The sequence below is a fragment of the Tenebrio molitor genome, chromosome 9 (genome assembly GCF_963966145.1).
Source record: "Tenebrio molitor chromosome 9, icTenMoli1.1, whole genome shotgun sequence".
Classification (NCBI taxonomy): domain Eukaryota; kingdom Metazoa; phylum Arthropoda; class Insecta; order Coleoptera; family Tenebrionidae; genus Tenebrio; species Tenebrio molitor.
Window position 1 is genome coordinate 6,264,607 of NC_091054.1, and position 25,856 is coordinate 6,290,462.

General features: G+C 37.7%; 1 protein-coding gene across 2 annotated transcripts in view; it reads right to left on the minus strand.

Moving 5' to 3' along the window:
* The window catches only part of dgo (ankyrin repeat domain containing protein 6 diego), a 41,212-nt gene that overhangs the window by 1,170 nt on the left and 14,186 nt on the right, over positions 1 to 25,856 (minus strand). The window contains exons 2-4 of one of the 2 annotated variants that reach the window (XM_069057947.1): positions 9,896 to 10,253; positions 506 to 1,052; positions 22 to 454 (exon numbers count right to left, since the gene is read on the minus strand). In XM_069057947.1, coding sequence (XP_068914048.1) covers positions 22 to 454; positions 506 to 1,052; positions 9,896 to 10,231 — 1,316 coding nt within the window. In that variant the 5' untranslated portion in view covers positions 10,232 to 10,253. Of the gene's footprint in view, positions 1 to 21; positions 1,053 to 9,895; positions 10,254 to 25,856 lie in introns of both variants that reach the window. The other variant, XM_069057946.1, reaches the window with a different exon arrangement.

Below are 25,856 nucleotides of genomic sequence, written 5' to 3' on the forward strand. Positions count from 1 at the left end.
AGCGCGTCCGGGGCGACTCACCTGGCGGTCTGCAACGGCGCCTTCTCCAGCTTGTCGAGCATCTCCAAGCTGCGCGACCTCGGCAGCTGCGGTTCTTGTTCCCGGTTGTTGACCATCACGCGTTCCGACCTGCGACCGTGCGCTCCCCTATTCAGTTTTTGCTCCAGACCTGCCACCCTCTGCCCCAGTCTGACTTGCGCCCTCTGCAACTCTCGTTTGTCTCTTTCGAGTCGCGCTTCCAGATGTCTGAATAAGGGAGCACAGTAACAAGTGTAACCCACTCCTACTGGACCCTTACAGATGTTCCCGGCCAGGTCGAGGTAGTACTGTTCGCCGCGTTTCAGGGGTTCCTGAGGGAGGGAGTCGAGACGGGGGGACGGGAACGCTTCCGGATCCGGGTAGTAGTGGCACCCGTAGGGCGACCAATGGCGCGGCTTCTCGACCTTGGCGACATCTACACCAAACATACTTAACCTCTTCCACATCCACCTCGACCAATCCTTACCTGCGTTGTGCTTGGGGTCGAAGCGCACCTTGCTCTTGGACCTCTTCTTGCTCTTGGTTTTCTTCTCCTTCTTGGCGACGCACTCGTCCAATATGGTGAGTATCTCGTTGAGGTCCTTCCTGAGGGCGATGTCCCTCGCCGTCTCGTTCTGTTTGTTCCGCACACTTTTATCACAGCCCGCCTCTAGCAATATCCTTGTCAGTTTCCGCCTCCCCATAGCCGCCGCTATGTGGAGGGCGGTGTCACCGTTCTTGTTCTGTTCGGAAACGCGACACTGAGCCGAAATGAGGATCCTGGTGACGCCGGCGTGGCCGTACCTGGCGGCGGTGTGCAAAGAGGTGTCCCCGTAGTTGTTCTGGATGTCAGGATCGCACCCGGAAAGGAGCAGCTCTCGACAGGACTGGTTGTGGCCGTTCTGGCAGCACAGGTGGAGGGCGGTGAAGCCTCCGGCGTTGGCTCGGGACAGGTTGGCCCCCGCCGCCGCCAGCAGTCGGACGGATCTGGAGTAGCCCTTCCAGGCGGCTTCGTGCAGGGCGCTGTTGCCGTGCTAAAGAAGAAAATCACGTAAATACAAGACTTTGGCAATACAATCGGAACTGAATGTGCGGTCTTGCTGTTAACGATCGCTGGTTAATTGGACTGCACAAATGTGTAATTATGAATGTGGAATTACAACACACGCCCACGTGATCTCGTGAGATAACGTTTCAGTGGGACTGGACAATTTTATGATTCCCACTAGGAATGTAGAATCGATTTTTAAAATAATACGATAAACCTAGATTACGAAAAACAGTTGTAAGTTCTTTTAATTGCGAATTCAGAAGAACTACGCGGAAATGGTAAGAGAGTAGGTAGGTACTTAAAAGACGGGAGAAAACCGGTGTAAGAGTTCTACATCAGTCGCCTTGAGCTTATCGAAGGACGGAAGGTTCAAAGGAACCACAGAAGAAAGAAAAGGCAACTTAAGAAAAAGAGGTACGACCGAAATTACAATATTGGGACAATTAATCATTGTTCCTGGTGTCTCATTGTCTATGGGTGTCGTGTTGTTTCTCTTGTAAAAATTTTAGACAATAGATGGTTTTGAACATTTGGATGTCCAGTGTCCCAAGGACAAGCTCAATAGTAACTCAAAAGGCAAAATCCGAGAAGTTTTTATTACCTAGTCGAAAAACAAAAGATGTCAAATGACCAAGACAAAGTTGCGACTTGAATACTTGACACTAACAGAAGAATTCATTCAATTCAGTCAAGGTAGAAATTAGAGAAGTGTTTGGAGGTTCTATAGAATAAAAGTGCAATTTAAGGAATTTTATTAATTGATATTTTTGAAGGTTACATTTTACTATACGCATTACCAACCTTCACTTAAGAATATAAAAGTCACTAAATTTTGTTTAACTAAAATTGTTACAGCGTGATCTACAATCACTAGGTCTGTTGGCAATGAAATAATGAATCAATTGAAAAATATTGGTGTTTTTTGTCTCGTAATTGGCACTGACCGCATGTTTCAACTTAACAGGACATTACATTTTTTTGGTTATGTCGGTTATGTTTATGCTATTTCAAAAATGAACCTTTGATGGTAAATTTGCCAAATTTCATTGTTACCAACAGATTCAGTTATTCTTGATCACCCGTAGAAATGCACTTCTTTAGAATAAGCTGCAATTTTTGGCGAATTTCTGCTTTTTACGGTTGGCAGTATATAATTAATAATATTTTCCGTCGCTGTCATTTCTAGAAAATTTTGTTTTTAAATTTATTAAAAGTGAATGTTTTGTGTTTGTTTTATTAGTTAATATGTAGTGCAGTGGTTTTCTTTAATTTTTTATGGAGAATATATTTAAAAAGTAGGGTATTTTGCTGATAGACAACCATCACTGAATTCATTAGTTATCACATGCTGAGATATTACTGCTTGTGGGTAAGGTTAAGTTATAGTTAAAGACCATTCAAAAATCAAAAAACCACCAATGTCGCATTTTCTTCGATAATTACTATCGGCAACGCTGTCCAGCGCAAAATTTAGTGAGAATTGTAATTTTGAGGTTAATTAATGGGGGTTCGTGTGAATTCTATTCTGGACATGTTTAAGTAAAAATAATAAGAATTAATAAATAAATGAAACGTGCTGAGCATTGAGCAATAATAAAACCATCTGAACGAAATTCAAAGCAATTGAATTTATTTATAGTTACCAACATAAGTATGAAAAACCTAGGGTTTTTTAAATTTTACCAACCTAAAGCAACAGGTGGTGGTTTTTTGATTTTTGAATGGACTATACAGCGTGTTTCTGAAATAAGTGCATTAATTTTAACTGGTAATAGAACTCATCAAAAGGAACAACTTTTCTCTCTGCCATTTTGGCGAAAAACGTTGCGTAATGGCTTAAAAAACTAGGAAAGATTTTCCTAAAACCGTTCATATCTCCAAAACTAAGTTACCTAAAAATGTGAAACACCCAGATTCTTACGAAGTGGATTTTTTGCTATACGGGTAGATTTATTTGAATTTCCATTTCGGCGTTAAAACACGTTTTCTGGATGAAAATGGATGTTTTTTTCATATTAGCGCTGATCTCAATTAGCCATTGCAGTATTTGGTGGCGTAGGGCTATTTTAGTGAAAAATCTCCATTTTTTTTTTTTTGGAATTAAACATCGTTTTTCGGCAAAATGGTAGATAGAAAAGTTGTTCCTTTTGACGAGTTCTATTACCAGTTAAAATTAATGCACCTATTTCAGAAACACCATGTATATCATACATTTCGTATTTTTTCTCCATAAAAATCTAAAAATCTTCGTGATGCAAGTTTCCTTTTTAATTTATGGGAAACTGTGAATGAAATTTTATGAAAAACTGATTGCAGCACATAGTACAGAAAATTCTTCCACTTTTTCGCCATAATAGTAAAAGATTCATAACGAGCGTTCAAAAAAAAAAGTGGTCGAACAGGCAGTTTTCTCTTTCTCTCGTCTACAAACAGGTCTTTCTTTAAAGGGTACGCTTCGACATATCCTCACATTGATCAACATTTTAATTCAACTTGAATCATTAATTTGAAGTAAAAAGGATCATATCCAACTAAGAAAACCAGGAAAACTGTTGTTGATTGGTTTCCAAGTTAACCGATTTTTGTAAAAGATATATGTAATTTACGCCACTGCTTGTTCCCTGAATAAATGACGTTTGACATCTATCGCTTGACGGCTTATGAAGCTACGCCATACGTTAATGGAAACAAAAGCAAGCACAAAGCTTTTAATGCTTTTAAGACTTCTAAAAAATCCAGAACCAAATGAACGATTTCTTATTATAATGTCAATACATTTTGAAGCAATATGAAGTATTAATTTATCCTTGAAAAATATTAACTTGGATTAGGTATTTTGTTATTTTTCCAAATCACAAAGTTTAACAATAAGAATAAATAAACAATCCTTACAGGTGGTCTTTTATTACATTTGTAATAAATAAAATTACATTTTTATGGACAGCTAAATGATGTCCCATTAACAAATTGCAAATTCCAACCAAACCAAACCAAAGGACATTATATCGAGCGTTCAAATTAATAATCGAGTCATCCATGGATTTGAATCCGTATGTCTTTTGCAATTGATATGTCTAGCTAGATCTAACCTGTGTTTCAAGCTGTGTTTATTGGACCGTGGAGTTCAAGTAACGACATACGATTTAGGATTTATGGATCACCCGATTACAAATTAATTTGATTGTTATTTAGTACCGTGCCTTCAAATAAATTCTTAATTAGAGTAGGCTGTGAGTGATATATTTTGTTTATTAACGGTTGGTAGACTTTTTAGCACTGACAGTTGTCAATAGTTTTATGTCACGATCAGAATAAACACTTACTGTGCTGTCAAATGTCACTACTGTTCTGTCTTTAAAAATTGCATGTTGCCAACTTCATAATAAAATGACAGCCTACTCTAATTCCGAATTTATTTGATGGCACGGTACATATGAGATTATTGTTATTATTATTATAGTTTAATGTTAATTAAATTAAGAATCACTTGTACCAATGTTTATAACAATTACTATAATTATTAAAATGAAGAGGCGAATAATAATAATAATTATTATTACTCGCCCTTTTCTGCTTTATTTTTCTAATATAGGCACACCGGTAATTATTTTTTCCATTTTTTAAATCCACTGAAGTTCACAGTCATTAAGACATCAACACATCTAAGAGAAAAAAATCATCAATTTTATTTTCACAAATTTTTCAGCAAAATATTAATACACGTTAAAAAATTTGTCACACAAATGCTAAACATTTTTCTGCGAGATGATAATTTCCGTCTAAAAAATATGATAGATGCTAATTTGTGACGTTCTAAAAATTGCTTCGTAACATCTTCCAATTTTTCAAACCCTCCCACACTCGATCAAAAACGATTCCGCACAATATTTTCAAAAATTTTGACGGAAGCAATTTATCCGCCACCAAACCACATCTGTCAGTGCGACAAATTCCTCAAAAATTCACTCGGACCACGGCCATTGAATGGAGATTCGAGATAGCGACCTAATGACTGGTATAAAACATATTACTACAGTGAATGCTCGCCGATGTAATCTTATTAATTATGTAACCCGACACCAATATTCAGATAATTAAACCATATTTAAATATTAAATAAATCCACCGTGCGGCCCCTGATTTATCGCCTGACACACGCTCGCCATAAATTACCGCGACATTTTCCACTCAACCATTAACCCGGATCTCGGTACGATCCAGGAAGAAAAATCGCGCCGATAACGGTCCCACGAGTTCCAGAACTCGTTACGGCCGCCACCCATCCCCTGCGATTTTTCTGTCGCAGCGGCGATATTTATGTCGCGGCCATAAAAGTCGCAGCTCCTTGCGATGTATTGATCCTGCGAGCTTTACTATCCATTCGGCTGTCAAACGTCGACGTAAACAAGCCGATACGAGACCGGTGGGCAGAGAACGAACCGCACTTATACAAATATCCCCGGATTAACGACTGTAATTTGTACGAGTTTGTCACGGGTCTCGACCGTAACGCGATTAACCGCATCAATTTTCCATTTTTTCTGTTGGGTTGTGTTTCTTCGATTGAAAAATGTCCACGGTCCGGCGATAAATCGCGCGAGATTAATCGCTCGCAAATGAGGTTGGCCGCGTGCCGCGACGCCGTCGGCGCGTATCTGTCACTCGGACGTGACGGCTTCATGGAGGAAAGCTCGGGAAAAACGGGGGGCCGGTGCGGATCCTTGGGGCACGCCGCACCTCCCATTTTTGTCGCGGCGACATTCGCGATAAGATAGAGAACTGTAAACAAATAAAAGGACAAGAATTTTGTTTTTGTGTCGCGATGTAAATTTCCTCTTACGTAACGTTACAAGTTTTTTCTTTCGGTTTTTTCAACGTAAAAGGCCGTTTGAAAGTGATATTAAGTTTAGTGCGTGATTAATTGCTTCTATTTTCATTATTTATTATTCTAATAATCCAATTTATAACCTTCTTGTTTTTTACGGCCTTTTTTATACTTGGGTTCTATTTTCGTGTGAACTACATTGATGTTGATAAAGTCATATAAAAAATGCACAGTAAAAGTTGGCTATTTTTAAGTTTTATATAGTGTTGTAGGGAAGATTTGACAGAAAAGTATTCTTCACAGGATAAGTGTTTTAAGTTTTGAACTGTTGCCAGTTCGGGGACAAAATAAGAGACTTACGGACATATTAATCAAAATATAAAGACTAAAAAGCGACAATTTATCTCTCCCAAGATAATTACTAAAGTCAACGACAAACACCAAGTAGAGTATGAAACGTAAAATATAAATATGTATTTCTTATACTCGTGCTTGCTTTTTATTTTTTCTATTCATTCCTGTTTTACCATATGTTTAAAAAAATGTAGATATGTGAGAAACAAAAGATATGAATGTACAGCTGTCATGAACGAAGATCAAAAATTGTTTCGGTTTGAGAACGGTTCCTAGATGAATGAGTCACCGTTACTAACATTTGACAGTGCTGCAGTCCCGTAACTATGATCCAACAGTACTATAATTAGCAAATTCAAAGTTGGGTTATGTGAATCTAACCCTACTGTTATTTGTTTCAACATAAACCAGCGTAAACCAGCAGGAGCTCTTGATAGTACATTTTTTTGAGTTTCAGCACGAATTTTTGATAAAATTTAAAAAATGATAAAATAGTACCTGCAACTTATTCAGAAAACAACAAAGGTTTAGACAACAAAGTGAAAAAACTGTAATTGTGAGTAAAAACATAAAATGGCACATCAAAAAGGTTGCTCAAAATGCCTGCCATCGTTACAATACAAGCTTCCGCACGTCGAAGAAAGCGGAACTCGATTCACAAATTTCCTGAGCGGCGTTTTGAACGTAATAAGGTGGTGCACCATCGTGAAGGCACCACTTCTTCTTCTGCAAGTAAAATGCGATCTTCTCATTGGCCGCCCAAATGACGCTTATTCATTTCGAAACGCACGAAATCGCAAAGATGCTGCACAACGTTTACAAGGATTTTTGCATTGGGAAATATCCTTGGAGGAAACTTTTCTCCGTTTCGCCATAGATCAAAACCCTATCGGGTTTCTCCAGGTAAGTGAAAGCCGTTTGTGATTTAAATTGAGGTTCTTGTCAAAATGACAAGAAAAAAGTATACTACAATTTTTTTTGAATAAAATTCAGTGGCTTCGAACCTTTTTTTGAAAAACTTGTAGCGCCTTTTTGTCGAAAAATATCAACATTTGTACAGGGTATTATAAATGATTGTAGATCAAGTAGGCGTAAAAACTGAATGTAAAATTTATGGTTGCCGCTCCATATAAAAAAAATGAGTACACACAGGAGTTAAATTGGATGCAAAACAACTCAATATTTTTAGAATTGGTTGCAAAACGATTCAATATTTTTGGATTTAATCGTTAATTTAAAAATAAATAAATAAAATTCTCATCACCGCACTTTTCAGCTAAAAAAGACAGTGACAGCGACAAAAATTGACAGTTCACATGAAAGCGGCAAAAATTTCATAACATGGGCATGGCCTGCTTCGACTACAATCATTTATAATAACCCTGTATAAGGCATTATTGGCTCAATCGTTACCTATTGTGGGGTTCTATCAGTGGTTAAAATATTTGCACAACTTTCAAAGACACTCTGTATATAAAAATGTATCGCTCCAAAACTTGACAAACTTGACCAATAAATCCTCCATTTGACACTTTTCTAGCACTTCCAATGGATTTGATTCTTAAAATTAAATAATTTTATATTACGTAAATGTTCTTTTTTGCCTATTTTTTTTAGTGATTTTAAAACATCTACAAAATCCAAACAAGGATTTCCTTCTCAAATTTCTGCTCACATTAACATATTTTCCGAGCATGTTGCTTGTCGTTCGTAAAAGGGAAATTAATTTATTATCCACCAAGTATTATAATTTATTCGTAACTATCTGCGCTTTTTGGAGAATTTTTTCAAGCGGCTTTTATGTGTCTTTGAGGGTTTTCTTTTACAGGATTCCTCCATATATTTCACATACAGCCTCCAGGACACCATAATGTTATAACTAATTCAACGTGTGAAGAAACTTCATTTGTAGCGCTTTTTTATTACTTTCTTTAATTTTTTTGTTCTTTAAAACCGCCAGAAGTTTTTTGTAAAATAACTGACAACTTTCGTTTTCTTTTTTGCCCAAATAAATAAAATGTTTAAATTATTACCCTTCCTAATACATATAACAATAATTACTTTTATTTTTGGAAATTTTAAATAGTAACTATACCTAAAAATAATTATTAATGTTTAAAATAATAATTAGTAATTAATGTGTAGCTGCGAGTACTTAATAGCTATTTATTATACAAGTGTGTTTTAAAGCAAATATGTCACGAAAGAAATGTTTAGTCACGAGAGCTTGCTCGAGTGGGCTAATTTTTCTTGAGTGACTTATTTGTTGTTAAGGCACGAGTGTAATACATAGTTTTTATCCAACACCGAAAGATGTTGAAGAAGTCACATCGAGTTTGCTACCGAAGAAATCCAGAGATGCTTATTACAAGAAATTAAATGACTTCATCAATAACTGGAAACAAGAAAATGATGTTTCTGGGGTAAGCGAAGACGTGCTGTTGGGTCAGGCCAAAGAAAGAGTTCTAATTTTATGTATTTTTTGATGTTCAATAAACTGTTCAATTCTCTCTAAACTTTTATAAAAACAGTTTAATTATGGGTCCATAAGTCCACTAGTGGATTATAGACCTCATAATATATTCAAAATTGGCAATATTATAACTTCATAATAAACAGGTGTTGAATAAAATTTAAAATACAAAAGTGCCGTTATTAAATAAATTTGAATTAGTTATTATTTATCATTTACCACTTCCTTCTCGTCAAATTTGTTTTCCCACCAGTAAAATATTAAATATACTTTCAGTGTTTACGGTTTTTCAAATTTTATGTCTTCCTCTTATTTTTCACTGTCAACAATGTTTGCTTATAATGGGCTTTCGGTTGTTTCTATGTTGTCTTTCGTTTTACTTGTCTTTCCTTGGCTAATTTTTCTTTTCAACGAGTTTCTGCCTTCCGCACATCTTTTTGTCCCTCCTTCGTAATTTTTTTAACGAACACCTTCAATTTAAGTTTCTTCGACACGTTGTCCTAATTAGTTTGGACAAATTCCTTTCATCATATCGTCTATCATTCAGTTCAAGATGGATTTATTTCTTACCTCGACACGTCTTTGCAAAAAATACAGAATTATCGATGATTTCTCGCAACAAATTTGTTCGTCATTGTCATTAGATAAAAACAGAAACAGTAACGCCTCAACTGACACCACTGATCCTTTTTTTTTTCTCACAACTGCTAATAATTTACAAGAAATAAATTTGACAAGTTAGTAGTGTTAACCGCGACGGCAAAAATCTACCCCCACTGTGTGCTAAAACGCCCATTTTCCTAACGAAACTGTTTAATTTATATTCTTCGAACCGTACACGACAATAATTTTTTATTGGCCAGTAAAACCCGTCTTGTAAAACCCCCGACTAACCTACAAAAACTTTTAATTTATGTTTGTTTGGACTAATAAATATTTTACAGTTATCCTACCGAATGATGTTCTGGTTATAAAACAAATTGTGGTCCTTTAATTAGGACTATTCGTCCACAACATCTATTTCAGTAACTTTGTTCGCATAATGATAATTCCGCGTATTTGCCGTAATATGTCATAAAGCCGCGATGCAATTTGGCGCATGACCTAATGCACTATTTCGGTGTCGCGTACATTTCCCTTCACGATAAGCCGGACCCGCGCCGGATCAACTCACCACGCTATCTTGCTTGTCCACGTCCCCTCCGCGGGCCAGGAGCAGCCTCAGCACCTCCTCGTGTCCGTCCGCTGCGGCCCTTTGCAGCGCTGTGCATCCGGCTCCGTCCGGACTGTCCACCTCTTTGGGGGCGGCGACGTTGAGCAGGAGTCTGACGACGGCGCCGTGGCCGGCGCTCGCCGCCAAGTGGAGGGCCGATCTGCCGGCCTCGTCCCTCGAGAAGCGGACGCAGCGCGCCGTCCCCAGGTAACGGCTGCATGCTGCTACATCCCCCGCACTCGCGGCAGCTCGGAGCGCCGCTGCACCGCCACCGCTCCCGGTACTGCTCCCGCTCATCCAGAGCCATCCGACATACTACCTGCAACGAAAATCACACCTCAGAAAACAGCGCCAACAATACGTAGAGTGTAGTTTGTGATTTCTCAGCAAATGAATTCCTGCTGAGAAGTCACAGATGTAGATTTTTCATTAATTGCAAAATAAGTTATTTCCTAGTGTTTGTTGCAATTGAGCCAAAAATGCAATAAATTCTGCATTTGACTTTTATCTTCATTTGCACCGAACATCTGAAGAATTCTTTGCAAAATTACGACGCGATTAACGAAAGACGTATAAAATGTTTGGGTGTATGAAAATGTACGCAACATAAATTTTCGCAGATTCCTTCATATAAATACGGAAAAACTGGAAAATGTCCAATGAAAATGAAAAACGTAATGGACAGGACTAGTGATGTGATCACTAAGCGCTGGAGGGATCTAAATATGAACCAAACGCGCTCAATTGGACAAAATCAGGTGATCGCGCTGGCCCCCAAACAATTCTTCCGTGTCCGGGCGTGTGTGATCCTGTTAACTTTGCAATTATTTACTTCTTGGACCTGTAGCTATATCCTGGCCACTTAAATGTCATTTCATTATCTTGGCAATTTCGGTAAACAATGTCGAGTTTCGCACAATTAAGATTATCATTTATTTATTAGGACCCGGAAATTTGTCACAGTAACTGTTTAGTACAATTGTTGCGTCTAAATTGCTAGGAATTAAATTGCCAAGTGTTCTAAATCCGTCAAGGATTGTAAATTTAAGCAACAAACCCTAAAATGTTCCACCGAAATGATGTTTGGTATTTTTGGCCGCTTTTATTATGGTTTATATTGGTTAGAACGCAAAAGAGTGCTTCAACGAGTGACGCAAACACCACCGCGTCCCAAGAAACGTCAAAAGAACTGTCCACCAACGAAGAAAATTATTTTGTTTTCAATTAACGAAGATACAAAAGAGGAGACCGCTCGGGGGATTTGATTGGCGCGCACGAATCACGTGCCGCGACGTCACGCGTTCGCCAGCCAATCGCGGACCGTTCCAGCGTTAGTACTAGTGGGCAAAATGGCCAATTTAACGACTGATTAGTTTGTACAGTTACGAGCTCATGAGACTATTGAAAGTCATTGGACCTAACAATACGGTGGCTGTCGAGATGTTAATGCCCACAATTGTCTGTTACATTCGCTGTAAACGTGCCAAAGGAATATTTATTATATGAAAGTTATTGTTCGTACCAAGATAACTAACTCTACGGTTGGATAGCCGGGAGATTTTTGCGTTCCGTGACAGTTCTGGGAAGATTTAAATGTCAGAAGAGCGAAACACTCCGTATTCCGCAAAAGCAGAATCACGGTTCTTCGCGTAAATGCGACGATCCATCATAAGAAACACGAACGTGGCACAGCTGAAGGCGACTGTTATTTATCGGCCGTCGCGGTGAAATGTGGCCTTACTGCATTATTCTAATGCGATGCTATGGTACCCAGCCGTAGGATAAGTCAAAAAGTTTGAGGTATCCACAGAGGGAACGCGCAAAACGCGTGATAAATCGCACGAGATCTTATTCATCTCAATGAGACCTATTAATCTCGGGAGAGTTATCGCAGAGATTTATCTCGGACGGTCAACGCACAAGCGCGGGAAGACACTTCTTTCCAAGAAACTGCAGTTTCGCCAGAAATAAACGGTTCTTATTCGAATACACTTTTAAAAAATAGCACTTCCAAGAAGCTGTTGTCCGGTTAATAAATCGTTCGACACTTGATCATTATTCTTGGCAAAATTGCAACACCGAGAGTGGCGTCACCTAGACTTGCATGGTACACAATACACAATAAAAAATAATAATAATAATCATCATAATAATTCTCTAAAGATTTCACTCGACTATCGAACTAATGTAACTCTATAAATCGCTGATACGTTATGGTCTCAGTGGTCGAGTCACGGTCGTTGAGAGGGAATAAATGTCGGGCAACTCTCGATGCGAGAAAAAACTCTCAGCGATTTTTTTTCGTTTTTGGTTTATTTCGGGGCTCATTTTGCACAACAATCCGCATTGTTAAATGTCCGACCTGGCCAAAAAGCTGTTGCGAAACAACTCGTCCTCTCAAGGCTCACAACTGTTGCGCAAAACTTTTACGTGTCAATCGATTATATGCAAATACACCGTTCGAACACTCATTAGCACTGGAAAACATAAAAATGTTGTGATGGGACAGTTCGCAGCACCAGACACGTCGACGTTCTTCGGCATAAATTAGTTATAGCGTAGACAACGAACGCCCTAAAAACGATCGTTTAACGAAACCGACGACAGACTAATTGCGATTATAGAAGTTTTGTGACACAACACTTTGACGATCTCGATGCCGAGAACTGAAAATAACGACAATTACATGGCATGGACAATGGAGGAGCATGCCAACTCTATTATCTTTTGTTATGTTGGCAATTAGGTTTTGTGTTGTTTCCGCGGTTTAGAAATTGTGATTAATTGGCCCAACGGAGATTTTTGGCGCGGACAAAGTGTCTAAGAACTGACGAAAATACGACTCGAAAAAACAATGTCACTTTCTGACTCCCACAAGTGAGTAAAGTATTTGTTCTCGGCTGTTTACTTAGCACTCCGCAATCATTAGGAAAATTAACAAAAAATATTTTTTGATCATTGAATTTCAGTAGTCTTTGCTCACTGAAAATAGTGAGCAAAAATGGCAATTGAATCACTAGTGAGGAAAAAATATTTTCTCACTAGTGAGCAAAGTGTAATGTTTTGTGAGTTCGTCGATAAAAAGTTTTTTTAATCTGTTTTTAAAATACTTTCTGAATATTAATAACTAAAGCTTGTCTTATTTAAATTTGAATTTGCATCGACAACTGAAGACAATTCTCTCTTAAATCCCCTTCCAATCAATTCCGGAGAATTTTAACGGAGCAGCTTCCGTTTTACGACTTTAATAAACATCATCATAATTTCTATAAATATTTTTACGAGGACACATCAACGGGAAAACTGCTCTTCATGTCACTCCGTTATCCCACCAACCGGTGAAAGCGTCCAATTTTTCTTTTAATTCAATTTACGTCCGTCGCCTTTTCGAATGTATGGCGTTTTATTGCCTATTATCCAGGTTAATGGCGCGGCTTGCCTTACTCAAAACCAAAGACGCATTGTAAAATTAATTCAAACGAGATCCCGGCAAAAAACGTCTGAAATAATCGCGCCGCATACCGCTCGGACGCACGATTTCAACCGGCCACAGGTGCCTAATTTGCATCGAGATCGGCCAATTCGCGTCTTTCCTCCGCGAAAACCTAGGTCTTTTGCGTTACTCGAAAATTCCATAAATACCATCGTCTGGTGCATATTAATCTTCCGTTTAAAAATGACATTTCATTCCAGAGAAACGGCTTAACGAGCGCGGCTAGTTCGTTTTGTTTATTTATGTGGTAATACTGGATAATTGTGCTTAACGATCGTCCGCTATCACAGGCAGATAACACGTTTTACACCTTTTTTAATCTCGACCACACAAAACTGAATTATATCAAACTGGTGCCGTTAGTGGACGTCACGTGACCCTTACCAAGCGTATTTACGATGGTGCGCTGGCCCCGCCCATACACTTTTCGCGGACGCTGCAAAAACACACCCGAGTTGTTCTTGTTTTGGCCATAAAATTAGACGATTTCTCAGTCTGTTCCACCAAATGAATAATTTATTGGCGGCTTAATGAGAAGTAAACTGTAAATCACCGACAGATACTTGTGAACGTTTTTATTATCATTTAAATGATGTAAACTGCTCATTTTGATGTTGCTAATTAAACAACTTATATTTATTGTTATTATACAAATTTTCGTTCAGCCCGTTTTCACACTTTATTGTTTGACATCCGACTGGGAACGATTCGAATGTTTGCTCACGAAAAGAATTTCAAATGGTTTGGGTTTGTTTGGGACGACGTGTTCAAATTCCAGTTAAAAAGTATCTTGTTTATTGGTTATAAAATTATTACACTCGTTAGTTAAATACTCAGCTCTCCTGTTTATTTCTCAAAAAATGTAAACATAAATTTACATCGTAAAGGCGACTGTTATGTTTCAACAAATAGTGTAAACGTAAACGTACGAGGAACTGAGAGAGTGTGGTCAAAATTGTACAACATATTTGTTTTCAGACACAACTTTCAAGTAGAACAAGTAAGTGTCAAGTGATTTTAGTACCACTAGTAGGCAGTTACCATGGCATATTCCAGAACAACTCAATAAAGATCAGACTGAATAACACAACAATTGTTGATTACGAATAACGAAAAGTATTCAAAATACAAAAACATTTGGATTAAAAACAAAAATTTCTCATATTTTTCTTTTAATACTGAGTAAATAAATGTGCAACTTGGGCAGCAATGGATCTAGTACACAAAAAGTAAACGTCCTACTGGACAGATTGTAAACCGTAAATACAGGGTGTTTTTGAAATGCGTGCAGAAATTTCATGTAAAACTCGGAAAAAATATTTAAAAAATTCTGTCAAAAAATAAAATGACATTTATTTTTTGAGCTACAGTTTTTTTAAATTGTTTTTAGTTTTCTACGTTGTCCTACAACCTCGTAGGTAAAATTTCGGCACATTTTAAAAATACACCCTGTATATCATGTTTTATAAAATGTACGCCAATGCGAAGTAACCTATATGTAATATGCTTTAAAACAAGGATACCGCATTGGTGTAGGTTTTATAAAATATGATATACAGGGTGTATTTTTAAAATGTGCCGAAATTTTACCTACGAGGTTGTTTGACAACGTAGAAAAGCAATTAAAAACAATTGTAGCTAAAAAAATAAATGTCAGTTTTTTAGATACTTTTCCCCGAGTTCTACATGAAGCCAGTAGCTCGTGGTTAAAATTTCTGCACGCATTTCAAAAACACCCTGTATACAGGGTGTTTTCTCAAAACCTTTTTACCGAACGATAACATTTGAATGCGAGTACTTGCCATACATGGTGAACCAAGAGAAAGCCATAGGTACCGCCACCATCAAGAAAAGAACGTCAAGCTGTCTATATGCATAAGAAGTACCATCACGTTTTTGTACTTTTGAGTAAAGGTGCGCAAACCGAAATCGAGAAAGCTCTTGCAGGAGTCAAATGTCAGGCGAGTTCTAATTGTCACTTGGTGCAACTTCCTGCAAGACTCCTGTCATTAAAGCGTCCACCAAACGTTCCGGTACCACCATCTTCACACCCACATTCCTCGATCTTCGCGCATCGTACAATTACACAAGACCTGAGGAGTCACGCAATAAGGTTGCTTAATTAGCAACACTTGTAAATGTGTGTTTTCATTAACTACCTTCACCAATCCGCTCCCGTCGACCGCACAATAGCCTCAAACTAGTACTTCCCACTGGTCGGTCTCAGTTCTCACGATTTTTCCAGTCTCGCTCCGTAAAATATGCATTAATGCACCCGTTTTTATTTCGTCAAAGAACTGTCGATAACGGGAAGAGCTATTAGTCGCATACTTATCCCGACACAACTTCCCATTTTTCCACTAGTCCAGAGCGAGTAGTACCTCGACCGTTATATAGGTATTTTGCTCGGCGCACCTCAGGGTATTCATACACGATCCAGTGGACTGTGTAATTATTCTTATTGGGATTTAATTGGATTATATGATATCACAATTCGCATTAAGATGGCTCCGTATCGTGCTGCTCGTTTTTTACTACGTCATTACTATGTATATGTTTACGTAAACGAGTAATTGTTACGGTTGTTGGTTGCCACCGCTGTAGTCGATCACCATAAAGTGGTACTCGTCGAGGGAAAAAAGCGAATTTTTGCATGTACACCTGGATAACCTGATTCGATCGCATCGAAATCACGTGGAACGTGACAGTGATTGGAACCACGCGAACGGTACCACTCGGCACAACTCCCAGATGGAAGAAATTCGACTGACAAGACGGTTAATCCCCGGTTTTGACAACTTGGTACTCGGAGGTGTTAACTATTAATTTGTCTTCGCGTCTTTAATATAAGACTTAATCCTTCGCCCACGTGGTTCTGTAATCCGGGCGCACCCAGTCGAAATCAGTACCACCGAGTTTTCCACTTCTCGGTGAAGAAGAGCACTTTTGAATTATTGATGAGACCGCGCTCGTATTTTCTCCACCAGATGGTTATCTGACTAATTGTTAGTTTCATTGGCGATTTCCAATTACTTGCTTCAGCACACATATTTCCTTTTATTACCGGCTCAACTCATAAACATATCATTTACATCCAATCGTTTTCGACTTGGCTAACTCACAATGGTCGTTGTGCACTCCCAACCAGATGGGCAATTCATTTGTTGTTGCTCTCGGTTTCTGTGATGCGAAACAAACGTCACGCCACGGTACCATCCTGGACCTTAGGTTCGACAGGATCGTTACGTCAGGACCGAATTAAAAATGAGTTTGAAAATAGCACGGTTTACACGGCGTGAAACGGTCTTTATCGAATTATTCTGACAGTACTATGCAAACAACTGTGTTTACTATAGTGCGTTTCTTAGCAACGCATTAAATAAACAATCGAAATTATGCACAGAAGGAGTACTTTATGGGCTTACATGTCCAAATTGCTGGTTTGCTTATTTATTTGTTCGCTCCAAAGCCGGTTCCGGAATTTTATTGACGATTGACGACTCATAAAAGACTTGAGCGTCGAGATTCGCTCGGTTGCTGAGAAGAGAACAAGCAGGATTGCGAATGCGTATTAATTTGCAATTTAAGGTAAAAAGGTGCAATTTTTCATTCCCTCCCGAGGGAGAGCGGGCTGCTGAGGCTTATTCTCGCCTTTTCAGGCCCGATGCCGTGAGGTACGGTACATACAAGATATGAAAAAAAACCCACATCAGGTGCCGGCGGCCCTGGGATTTGAACCCGCTATCTCCCTATCGCGAAGCGGCGCCCTAAACCCTTGGCCACAGTGCTCGGTATGACTAAGTTCGCGGATCGCAATATTAGCTTGACGAATGGATGACAAGTCCCTCTAAGTTTGCTGGTTTGCCACCAAAAACGCTCTCTAAAACATCACTGCGAGTACTTTCCCTACTATGTATTACTTATCTTAAGTAAGTGAAGTACAAGGTTATTTATTATTTTCATTTTCTCTTTCGACAATGTTGTTTTAATTCTGGAAAAGTGTTTCGTTTGCTTCCAAGATTTAATTTTTGCTCTTATATTATTTTTGTAATTATCTCCCTTATTTGAACTATTTCTAGGTGAGCTTCGTTGAATCTTTTTATTCCAATCAAACAGTTTTCTTTTTGTTTATAACTATAATAATAATCTATTGTAGTTACTTCCAGAACTACCCAGAAGTTACTATTTCAATCTGGTTCTGTTCGAATCTGCTTTCTTTCTTCAGAATACCGTGCAAAAATGAAATGATATCTGTGGTGGTACCGGAAGGGTACCAGAGATGAAAATGATAGTCAGAAGCAACAAAGGGTTTAGCTCCATTAAAAACTCCCAGTCCAAATATTTTTTCTGTAATAATTTTCCTATTATTTGCGTTTGCAATTTCTCTATCTTCTCCAACTGATTTCCACCATTACCAAAAATACGACTCCACTGGTGGGTTGGTTGAAAGAAATGAACAGTTTATTGGGTTCCTTAACGCACATAAACGTCGCAGTAGATGACAATTACTGCCGATTTTTTCCACCTGTTTTTTGACTTTTGTAAACACATGACTCGAGACGGCTATTACAAATAAACAGCAAGTTTCTTGACTCTCTCAAAATGTGCAGCAAAATTCAGACAGCTGTACCAACATGATAAGAATTTAGCAGCGTCTCCCCCGAACAATCCCATCTCCGCTGAAAATAAAAGTGACAAAATGACTCACAAGCTTTTGTGTTTGTGCTTTGTGGGTGTCGAGACCTGACCAGATTACCATTTATATTAGTAACTACTCCACCCTGCCATCAAACCCAAAGCTCTACCATTGTAAAAGATCCACTTTAATGATAGCCTAGATCCCGGATTGTCGTTACCAAAAAACGTGACCTTTTAAGGCTTTTTAACGGCACGAAACGTACGGTTTCAATTTGGACAATTGATGTGATTGCTCGATGAAAAAAATCTAGACCACCACACGACTATCGTTTACCATTTAACGTGATCACGCCGTGGGCACTCCGCTGGACTCACGCTACCATAAGGAACTGATGGGTTTGAATCATGGCTTGCGTGGCCCATATCTTTTTCTACTCCTAGATAATTTCGACGTGAGCCACAAGAGCTGTAATTTCTCGGGTACATGAACGGAGTCACAAATCACAGTCCGGCGACAAACAAAAATTGATTATGGCTCGCCAGCACGAATTCTTCTTGTTTTTCGACTTCCTGCGCTCAGAAATGCGCACAAAAAGCGCCCCATTAATATTCGATGGGGCTCAGGTCTGCACTAAGTTATACAAATCACCATAAATTCCTAAATTAATAATTGTGCAAAACCACAGACATTCGATAGGATTCAGGTCTGCACTAATTCCAGTAAGAAAGAGTTATTACGTACTGTGCAATAAAATACTACAAGTTACTACAGTGGTTATTAATATAGAAAGTGGGTTATATATTTCAAAGCTGTCAGTTGAGACTCTTGGAGCTCAGATGTGAATGAGTGAAAAATCGTAGCCTACTACGATATCAGTTTCTTGTTAAAAATAGGATTGGGGACAGCTAAGGTGCAATTAAGATGTTGGGGCGTACCAACTGAACGACAATGAACCAGATTTCGAATCTGGTTCCGATCCAATTGTACAATACCTGGCCAATTTCCAACTGAGTCCACGTGAAGATGATGGAAACTCAACCTCAACGTTTAACTGGGATTTATCGTCACAGGAAATGCCACTTCAGAAAAACCATTCCTCTAAAAATATGCAGTCCCGCTGTTCATAATTTAAACTATGTGTAAATCGTCGGGGAATGTTCGGTTTGTTACAGAAAAGGTCCCATCGTTGTGCGCTGTGTAAATATAAAATATTTAGAAATCGGGTGACTTTTTATAGACCGTCGTCTCAATTATAGTTTGAGACAACCACGATTTGGGTCACTGTCACTCTAATAATAACCCAAAGACGACAAATCTCCTAAATTAGTGGATGAAACCTGCGAAGCCACAGAATGCATTTGGCAATCGCTCCAACTGGTTAATAAACATCATAACTAACAAAAAGCATGTGCGAAGTTATTTGTGTTTCCTTTGGGGAATGTATCGATGATGTTAATTATCGTGTTTTGGCTTGGCGCGGAACAAATGTTTCGTTTTGGCTCTTGGACTGAAGCCCATAGGTGGTACAAGACAAAATCCCACGTTAAGTGAAAAAAGTTCGGTTTAATTCCAAAAAGAATCAGAAAAAAAAGTGAGATTTTTTCAGAGAATCCTTCGAAGCCTTTTTTCACTTGAAACATATTTTTTAATCGTACACACCAACCAAAATTAGAAAAAGAGTAGATTATATTATTAAGAGTAGAAGTGAGTCTTTTTGTGCTAAGCCCAGAGATTGAAGACCGAGACGAAGTTGAGGTCGACAACTGGGCGAAGGGTATAAAGTGGAACTTTTTATTCGCAGCGAGGGTAATAATTACGGGAGGGATGACAAAGCACTATCATTTTAAAAATAAAAGTAATTTGTCTACAAAAAAAAAAGGACAAAACAGGGCGACAAAAAGCGAGCGGAGGTACGAAATCATGGTGGAACTCGGTGCTAACTGTAGTTCGACGTGAGAAAATGGAAGCTGCAAAGTGGAACAACTGGAAGTGCCAATCGCGACCAAAAGAGGAAATGATGAAAAAAGAAAAATTCAGACAAATTTGCGGTGGCATATTATGGCAGAATTAGATCGTGAAGAAATATTTCAAGGTGGAAAATGAGAGAATGAGAAAGAAAAAACAGGTAAAAAACAATTTCCGGATGATTAATAAACCAGAGACCAGTAATAAAAATTGTGAACTAGTTTTATCGACAATTAAGAGCGAATGTCAAAGGATATGGAACATAAAACGTGGCTTGGAAAAAAATTATGGTTTTGAGATGTCCCAAATTGTTGCAACAGATAAGGCAACAAGGAAACTCGGAGACAATGTCTGAAACAATAACAGTGGATGAGTAACGGTTCTTTGTCTCACTGGTTTCACACTTTCTCTAATATATTCAACAGGAGATATTATCGTAAAGAACAAAAATAAATTTATGTGGACGTATGTAAAAACAATGTAGTAAAAAAGAGATATTTGATACGCAAACATTAACAAATAAGGAAAGGATGTAAGATAACATAAAAAATAATAAGTAATTAACCTCGATGTTGGTTACTCTCTAGAAAATAAATAAAAAAGTTCTTGTGGAGGACGTTTCCCAATATACCTGTCCATAAAAAATAGCCTGAAAGATTATATTTATTTTGGAATTTAAAATTATTTAGTCAGATTTAATCTGAGTTTAAATCAATTTTAATTAATACCTTGCATGGAAGAAATTCCAATAACCATTAAAATCTGCCGTCCATAACTAAAAAAATACATAATGATTCGATGGGACTCAAGTCTGGACCAAGCTCAATAATGTCAAAATTCCACGAAAAATATAAAAAAATTACGCCAGGTTATTTACTGTCCATAAAAATTCAATGGGATTCAAGTCAGGACAAAGGTCAACAGTTCAGTTATGAATTGCACTGAGAAAAAAATTAGAAGTTGTCAACTATTACTAGTGAATTAGTGAATTAATCTCAAACATGAATGTCAAAAATAACAAATATAAAGTTTTCATTGTTAAGAAAAAATTGGTTTCAGTTTTAGTTACGATCCTCAGGTAGAATAATAATCATAATAAATTATCCATTATTTCTGTAATTTACAATTTCCCATGATACTTCAATGGGAGTCGGGTCTGGAGTAACGTCTCAGACAATTGCGGGTTTGAAAATTTTTTTTTAGAAACCTTGCAATAAAATAATAAAAGTGGTACGTAACAGTTGTCAGTTCAATTATTAATATGAAAAGTGGGTTAAGAATTGTAACATAACATGAGAAATATATGAAACGTCCTAGCTTTGCAGTGTCATCTGTCACTCTTGACTTAACCTCAGACGTGAAAGTCAAAGACCGTTGTCTCTTAAAACAAAAACTCTTAATTTTTTATTAAAAATACGTTTCCATTACTGACTTCGAGAGGAGTTCCAATAATTCACCAACATTTCTGTCCCCTACGATTCTAAAAGAAAATGGTTCCATAAAGTTTCAGTGGGACGCAGGTCTGGAGTAACAATTTGAACGTTTAATTAAAAACATTTCGAAAATTTTACATTTAACAAGGGGCAAACAACAGTTTTATTACCAACTTATTGTCAACGATGCATTTGCAAAAAATTATTAATAATCGCATTACTATCTTGAAAATCTTATAAGAAAATAAACTTTACATATTTTCATCGAAGATTTTATAAGAGTGAAACTCTGTTGGCGATCTAAAACACTCGATCACCTTCCACTGCATAAATTAAAATTATATAGCCATGGTGAAGAAAGTTTAAACTCATTAAATTATGTTTTATTGAAAGAAAACAGGTAATTAAACATAACGGTACGCTAACAGAATAAAATAGCATCAGAAATCTTGTAAGACTGTTTTTAGAATAATCTTAATGGTTATTGAGAGAAAACATGTTGTTGCAGAGAATTCTGCACATTAAGTAAAAATGCAAACGTAAAAAGAAACAGTCATTTATTCCTGAGAGTCAGTAAGAAATGCTAATTGTTTGTAACCTTTTACAAGCAATTTATATGTTTTGTCGCGACAATTCGAAACGATCATTATCCTGAAGCTGTGGTACTAATAAATATCTTCTCTACAATACAAACTAATCTTATCTGAATAATACTACAATTCAACAGGATAACACCCGCCCCTGCACTGCAAGAATTACGTTTTCTTAGAAAAAGACAGGCTTAGAGATCTTCTCCAATCACTTATTATCATTTTAATTATAGTTATACTAATGTGCCATTTTGCAAAAATTTCAACAAAGTCGGTCACACTTTCTAAATGTTGCAATTTTTATGGAAATGAGTATATGTTGCGTTATCCACGGCTTGCTCTAATTACTTTTTAAATTGTTCTCTACGCAAATATTTTTCGAACGCGTTTCCAAAATGTTTCACTTTTCAAAGTTCAACTGACGCCATTAAAAGAATAATTCATGCTCAACTTTTGCATCTGCCGAGCAGACATTACGCATAATTTTGCAATCAACAAATCGAACATCTATCGCTCCTCAAAACGTTTTTTTAAATCCTCACATTGATTGCGATAATAACAATAATTACAAGCCTGAATTTCGCCGTTGAACTGGCGAGAATCTCGCCGAGGAAAAAATTTCGTTATTACGCCGTCATTTGCTGCAATTATGCTGCACACTCTATTGCATGTGAAAGTGTTTCCCTAAAATTTTGTAATCAATAGGCACTTCCGCTGGCGTTTCCTGTACGACCCGCATTTGCAGCTCCACCAATTTTTGATTGGATAAGCTCGATGCGAACTGAATGTGAGTTCAGGAGAAAAAAACTCAACCAACAAAGTGCTACACAGGTCGGATTTGATAATTAAACAAAATTACACGGTACGTTTCCACCATTTGCATTTTAAAATGTTCTCAGGCGTGCTTCTAACGGTGACTGGAGGCGAATTAAGGCTAGAGGTTGGTTATTTTAGTTTCATGCGACACGCCAAAATCGTCACGCGACACGCTAAAATCGTCACGCAACATACTCACATCGTCGTCACTCGTCAGGTCAGGTCAGGCCTGAGAACAACGAAAACGACACTGCTTAATTTGCAAAAATCACCTTTATTGACTCATTATGACTCATTAATTATTTATGCCTTGTTCCTGATTCCTCCAAGTACTACCATCCATAATAATATGTATGTATATGTAATTTATATAATATACAGGGTGTTATTGAGATGCGTGAACAAATTTTAACTACGAGCTACTGGCTTCATGTACAACTCGTAAAAAATATTTAAAAAATTCTATGTCAAAAAATAAAATGACATTTATTGTTTTTAGTTTTCTACGTTGTCACACAACGTCGTAGGTAAAATTTCGGCACATTTTAAAAATACACCCTCTATATCATATTTTATAAAATATAAAATGTCATTCTATTTTTTGACATAGAATTTTTTAAATATTTTTTACGAGTTGTACATGAAACTAGTTGCTCGTGGTTAAAATTTGTCCACGCATTTCAATAACACCCTGTATATTACACTTTTTTTTGAACATTTTCAAAATCTTGAATTCTCAAGTCAAACTTGATAAAACTTTGATAATCAAGCTTGAAATTTAATAACAACTTTTTGCATGCACCGATGACCGAACAATGGAAGGAATGACGTCAGTCTCTGGGGCATTTTGACACCACCACACCCTCACCTCTGTGGGATCAAAGTTGGCCTCGCCTGTCAGATGAGTGTCACTCATGACGGATTAATCTGCGACCTGATTTGATCTGATACGTCGGGAAAAATGCAAGTCCCAAAATTTGGACGAGCGCAGCGAGGGAAAGGCATTCCTAATGGGCCACTCTCTGCGTTTATGATTTTTCTAATTAAAAATTTGCGCGATAGCCGCCACTAAATCAAGATCGTTGGGAACGATAAAACCAGTCTGCGGTTCCCAGGAGGAATCTAATTACTATTTACGCACACCAAATACCTACAGGGCACCGATAACCGTGCACCAATTAGAAAAAATCGAAAGCGATTGAACATCTCAATCGGAAAGGTTTAAAAGGTTAAGTCGTCGTCGAGCGCCGAGCATTTCTCATAGATCCCGATCAGGATTCTTGTAGGTGTAGATATATGAAGACCGTGTTTATGCTAATGATCCCGACTGGTGGTGATCGTACAAACTTCGATTCATAAATTATCCGAAAACAATTCCTACGAAATCATTAATCCGAGTTATTGGCAAATAAAATTCGATCATTCACATTTGGGAAATTCTCTGGGCTACGCCCAAATGGAGGGATCAAAGGAATCGCTTGGACCAAGACAATGTGTTATTGTTGGATTCCTGCACGTCTTCGGTACCTCTCGTGGTTTCTTAATTCCTACGCCTACACCGACAGACGCAAAAATGTTTTAATTGCTCCAAAAACACACATGGGTTTCTCACGCTTTTCACACCTCGATGGATGGCAGAGATAAAATTATTCGGGGTTCGGCTGGAGGCAATTTAAATGTATAATCGAGCCATGCTATAAATTTCACTCGCGGTATTCGACTTTCTACGACGCAAACATGTGGTCTGGCGGAGAGCTGTATGGTGCGCAGGCCAAAAATTTTGACCTCAAAAATAAAACGAAACCAAAAAGGAACACCAAGTAGATTTTGATGAGTGATTTTTGGACTATCTGGTACCGAAACAAATCACTAATGAAAATCTATGAAGCTGAAAATGCTATTTCAACTTTTTTGGAAACTGAAGAATTTTTGATGGGCCCAGAAATAATCCAAAGGTGGTTTTTGAGAGAAAACACGTATAGATTCTTAAATTTATGGAACAATAATTATTATTGGTCTTTCAATTCAAAAATATATCAAGGTACTGTGGTACTTGATCAGTACCGAAATAAATGTCATTTATATTTCAAGAATCTAGAGTGTCTAGAATCTACAGCACCTAGAAGAATGTCGAAAAATATTTTTTTTATAGAAGAAAAATTTCAAGGGAATCCAGTTAACAAGATGAATATTTGAATCAAAAAATATATTTGTTTTTGGAAAGAATGTACAGAGTGGCTCATATTTCAGTCACAGAAGACGTGTAATTGTAAAAGAAGGTTTAGGTGCAATTATTCTTGTCAGTTGTAACATCTAAAGCCTATAAACCTTGCTGTAGTACGCTTCTAGCACTGCGCGATGCTTGGTACTTGTTGTGGTACTTGTAACGTTTAACTAATTGTGCAATTAAAAAGAAAAGCGATGTCGCCGGCGTCGTAGTACCTTTAATAAATTACGGCGAGTGTTTAATTTGTCAAAACAACAAGCGAATAAAAATGACACTCTCACTTGATAACGAGAAGACTTTGTCATTTGAGCTGGGATGGCATAAACGTTGTTGTACCGCAGCGCTACGTGCAGACGTAGTACTACGATAAAAAATAAATTAGATCCTAAAAAGGCATCCGCGGCAGCTTAAATGACAAATTATCTGCGTGTTTCTCGTGCCGGTGCGATTCGAAGTCATGTAAAAAATAAATAGAGAATTCTGAGAAATCCGCTTTTCGAATTGTGACTTCAGTTGTAAACATGCGTGCTGAAAATAAAGTGCAGTCTCAGAGGGATATGATTTATTAATGAAAATAGACGTAAATCGAAATTGCGAGTACTGTTGCGTTGGTATAAAGTGAAAATTAATGAAACCCAGAAAACGGGAGTTCTTAAAATCGCTATTTAATTTATACTGGGATTGTTTATTTTTCTTTGTTCTTAAACTGTAAACACACAAATAAAATAAGTCCACTGATTCAGGATTTCTCAGGAATTG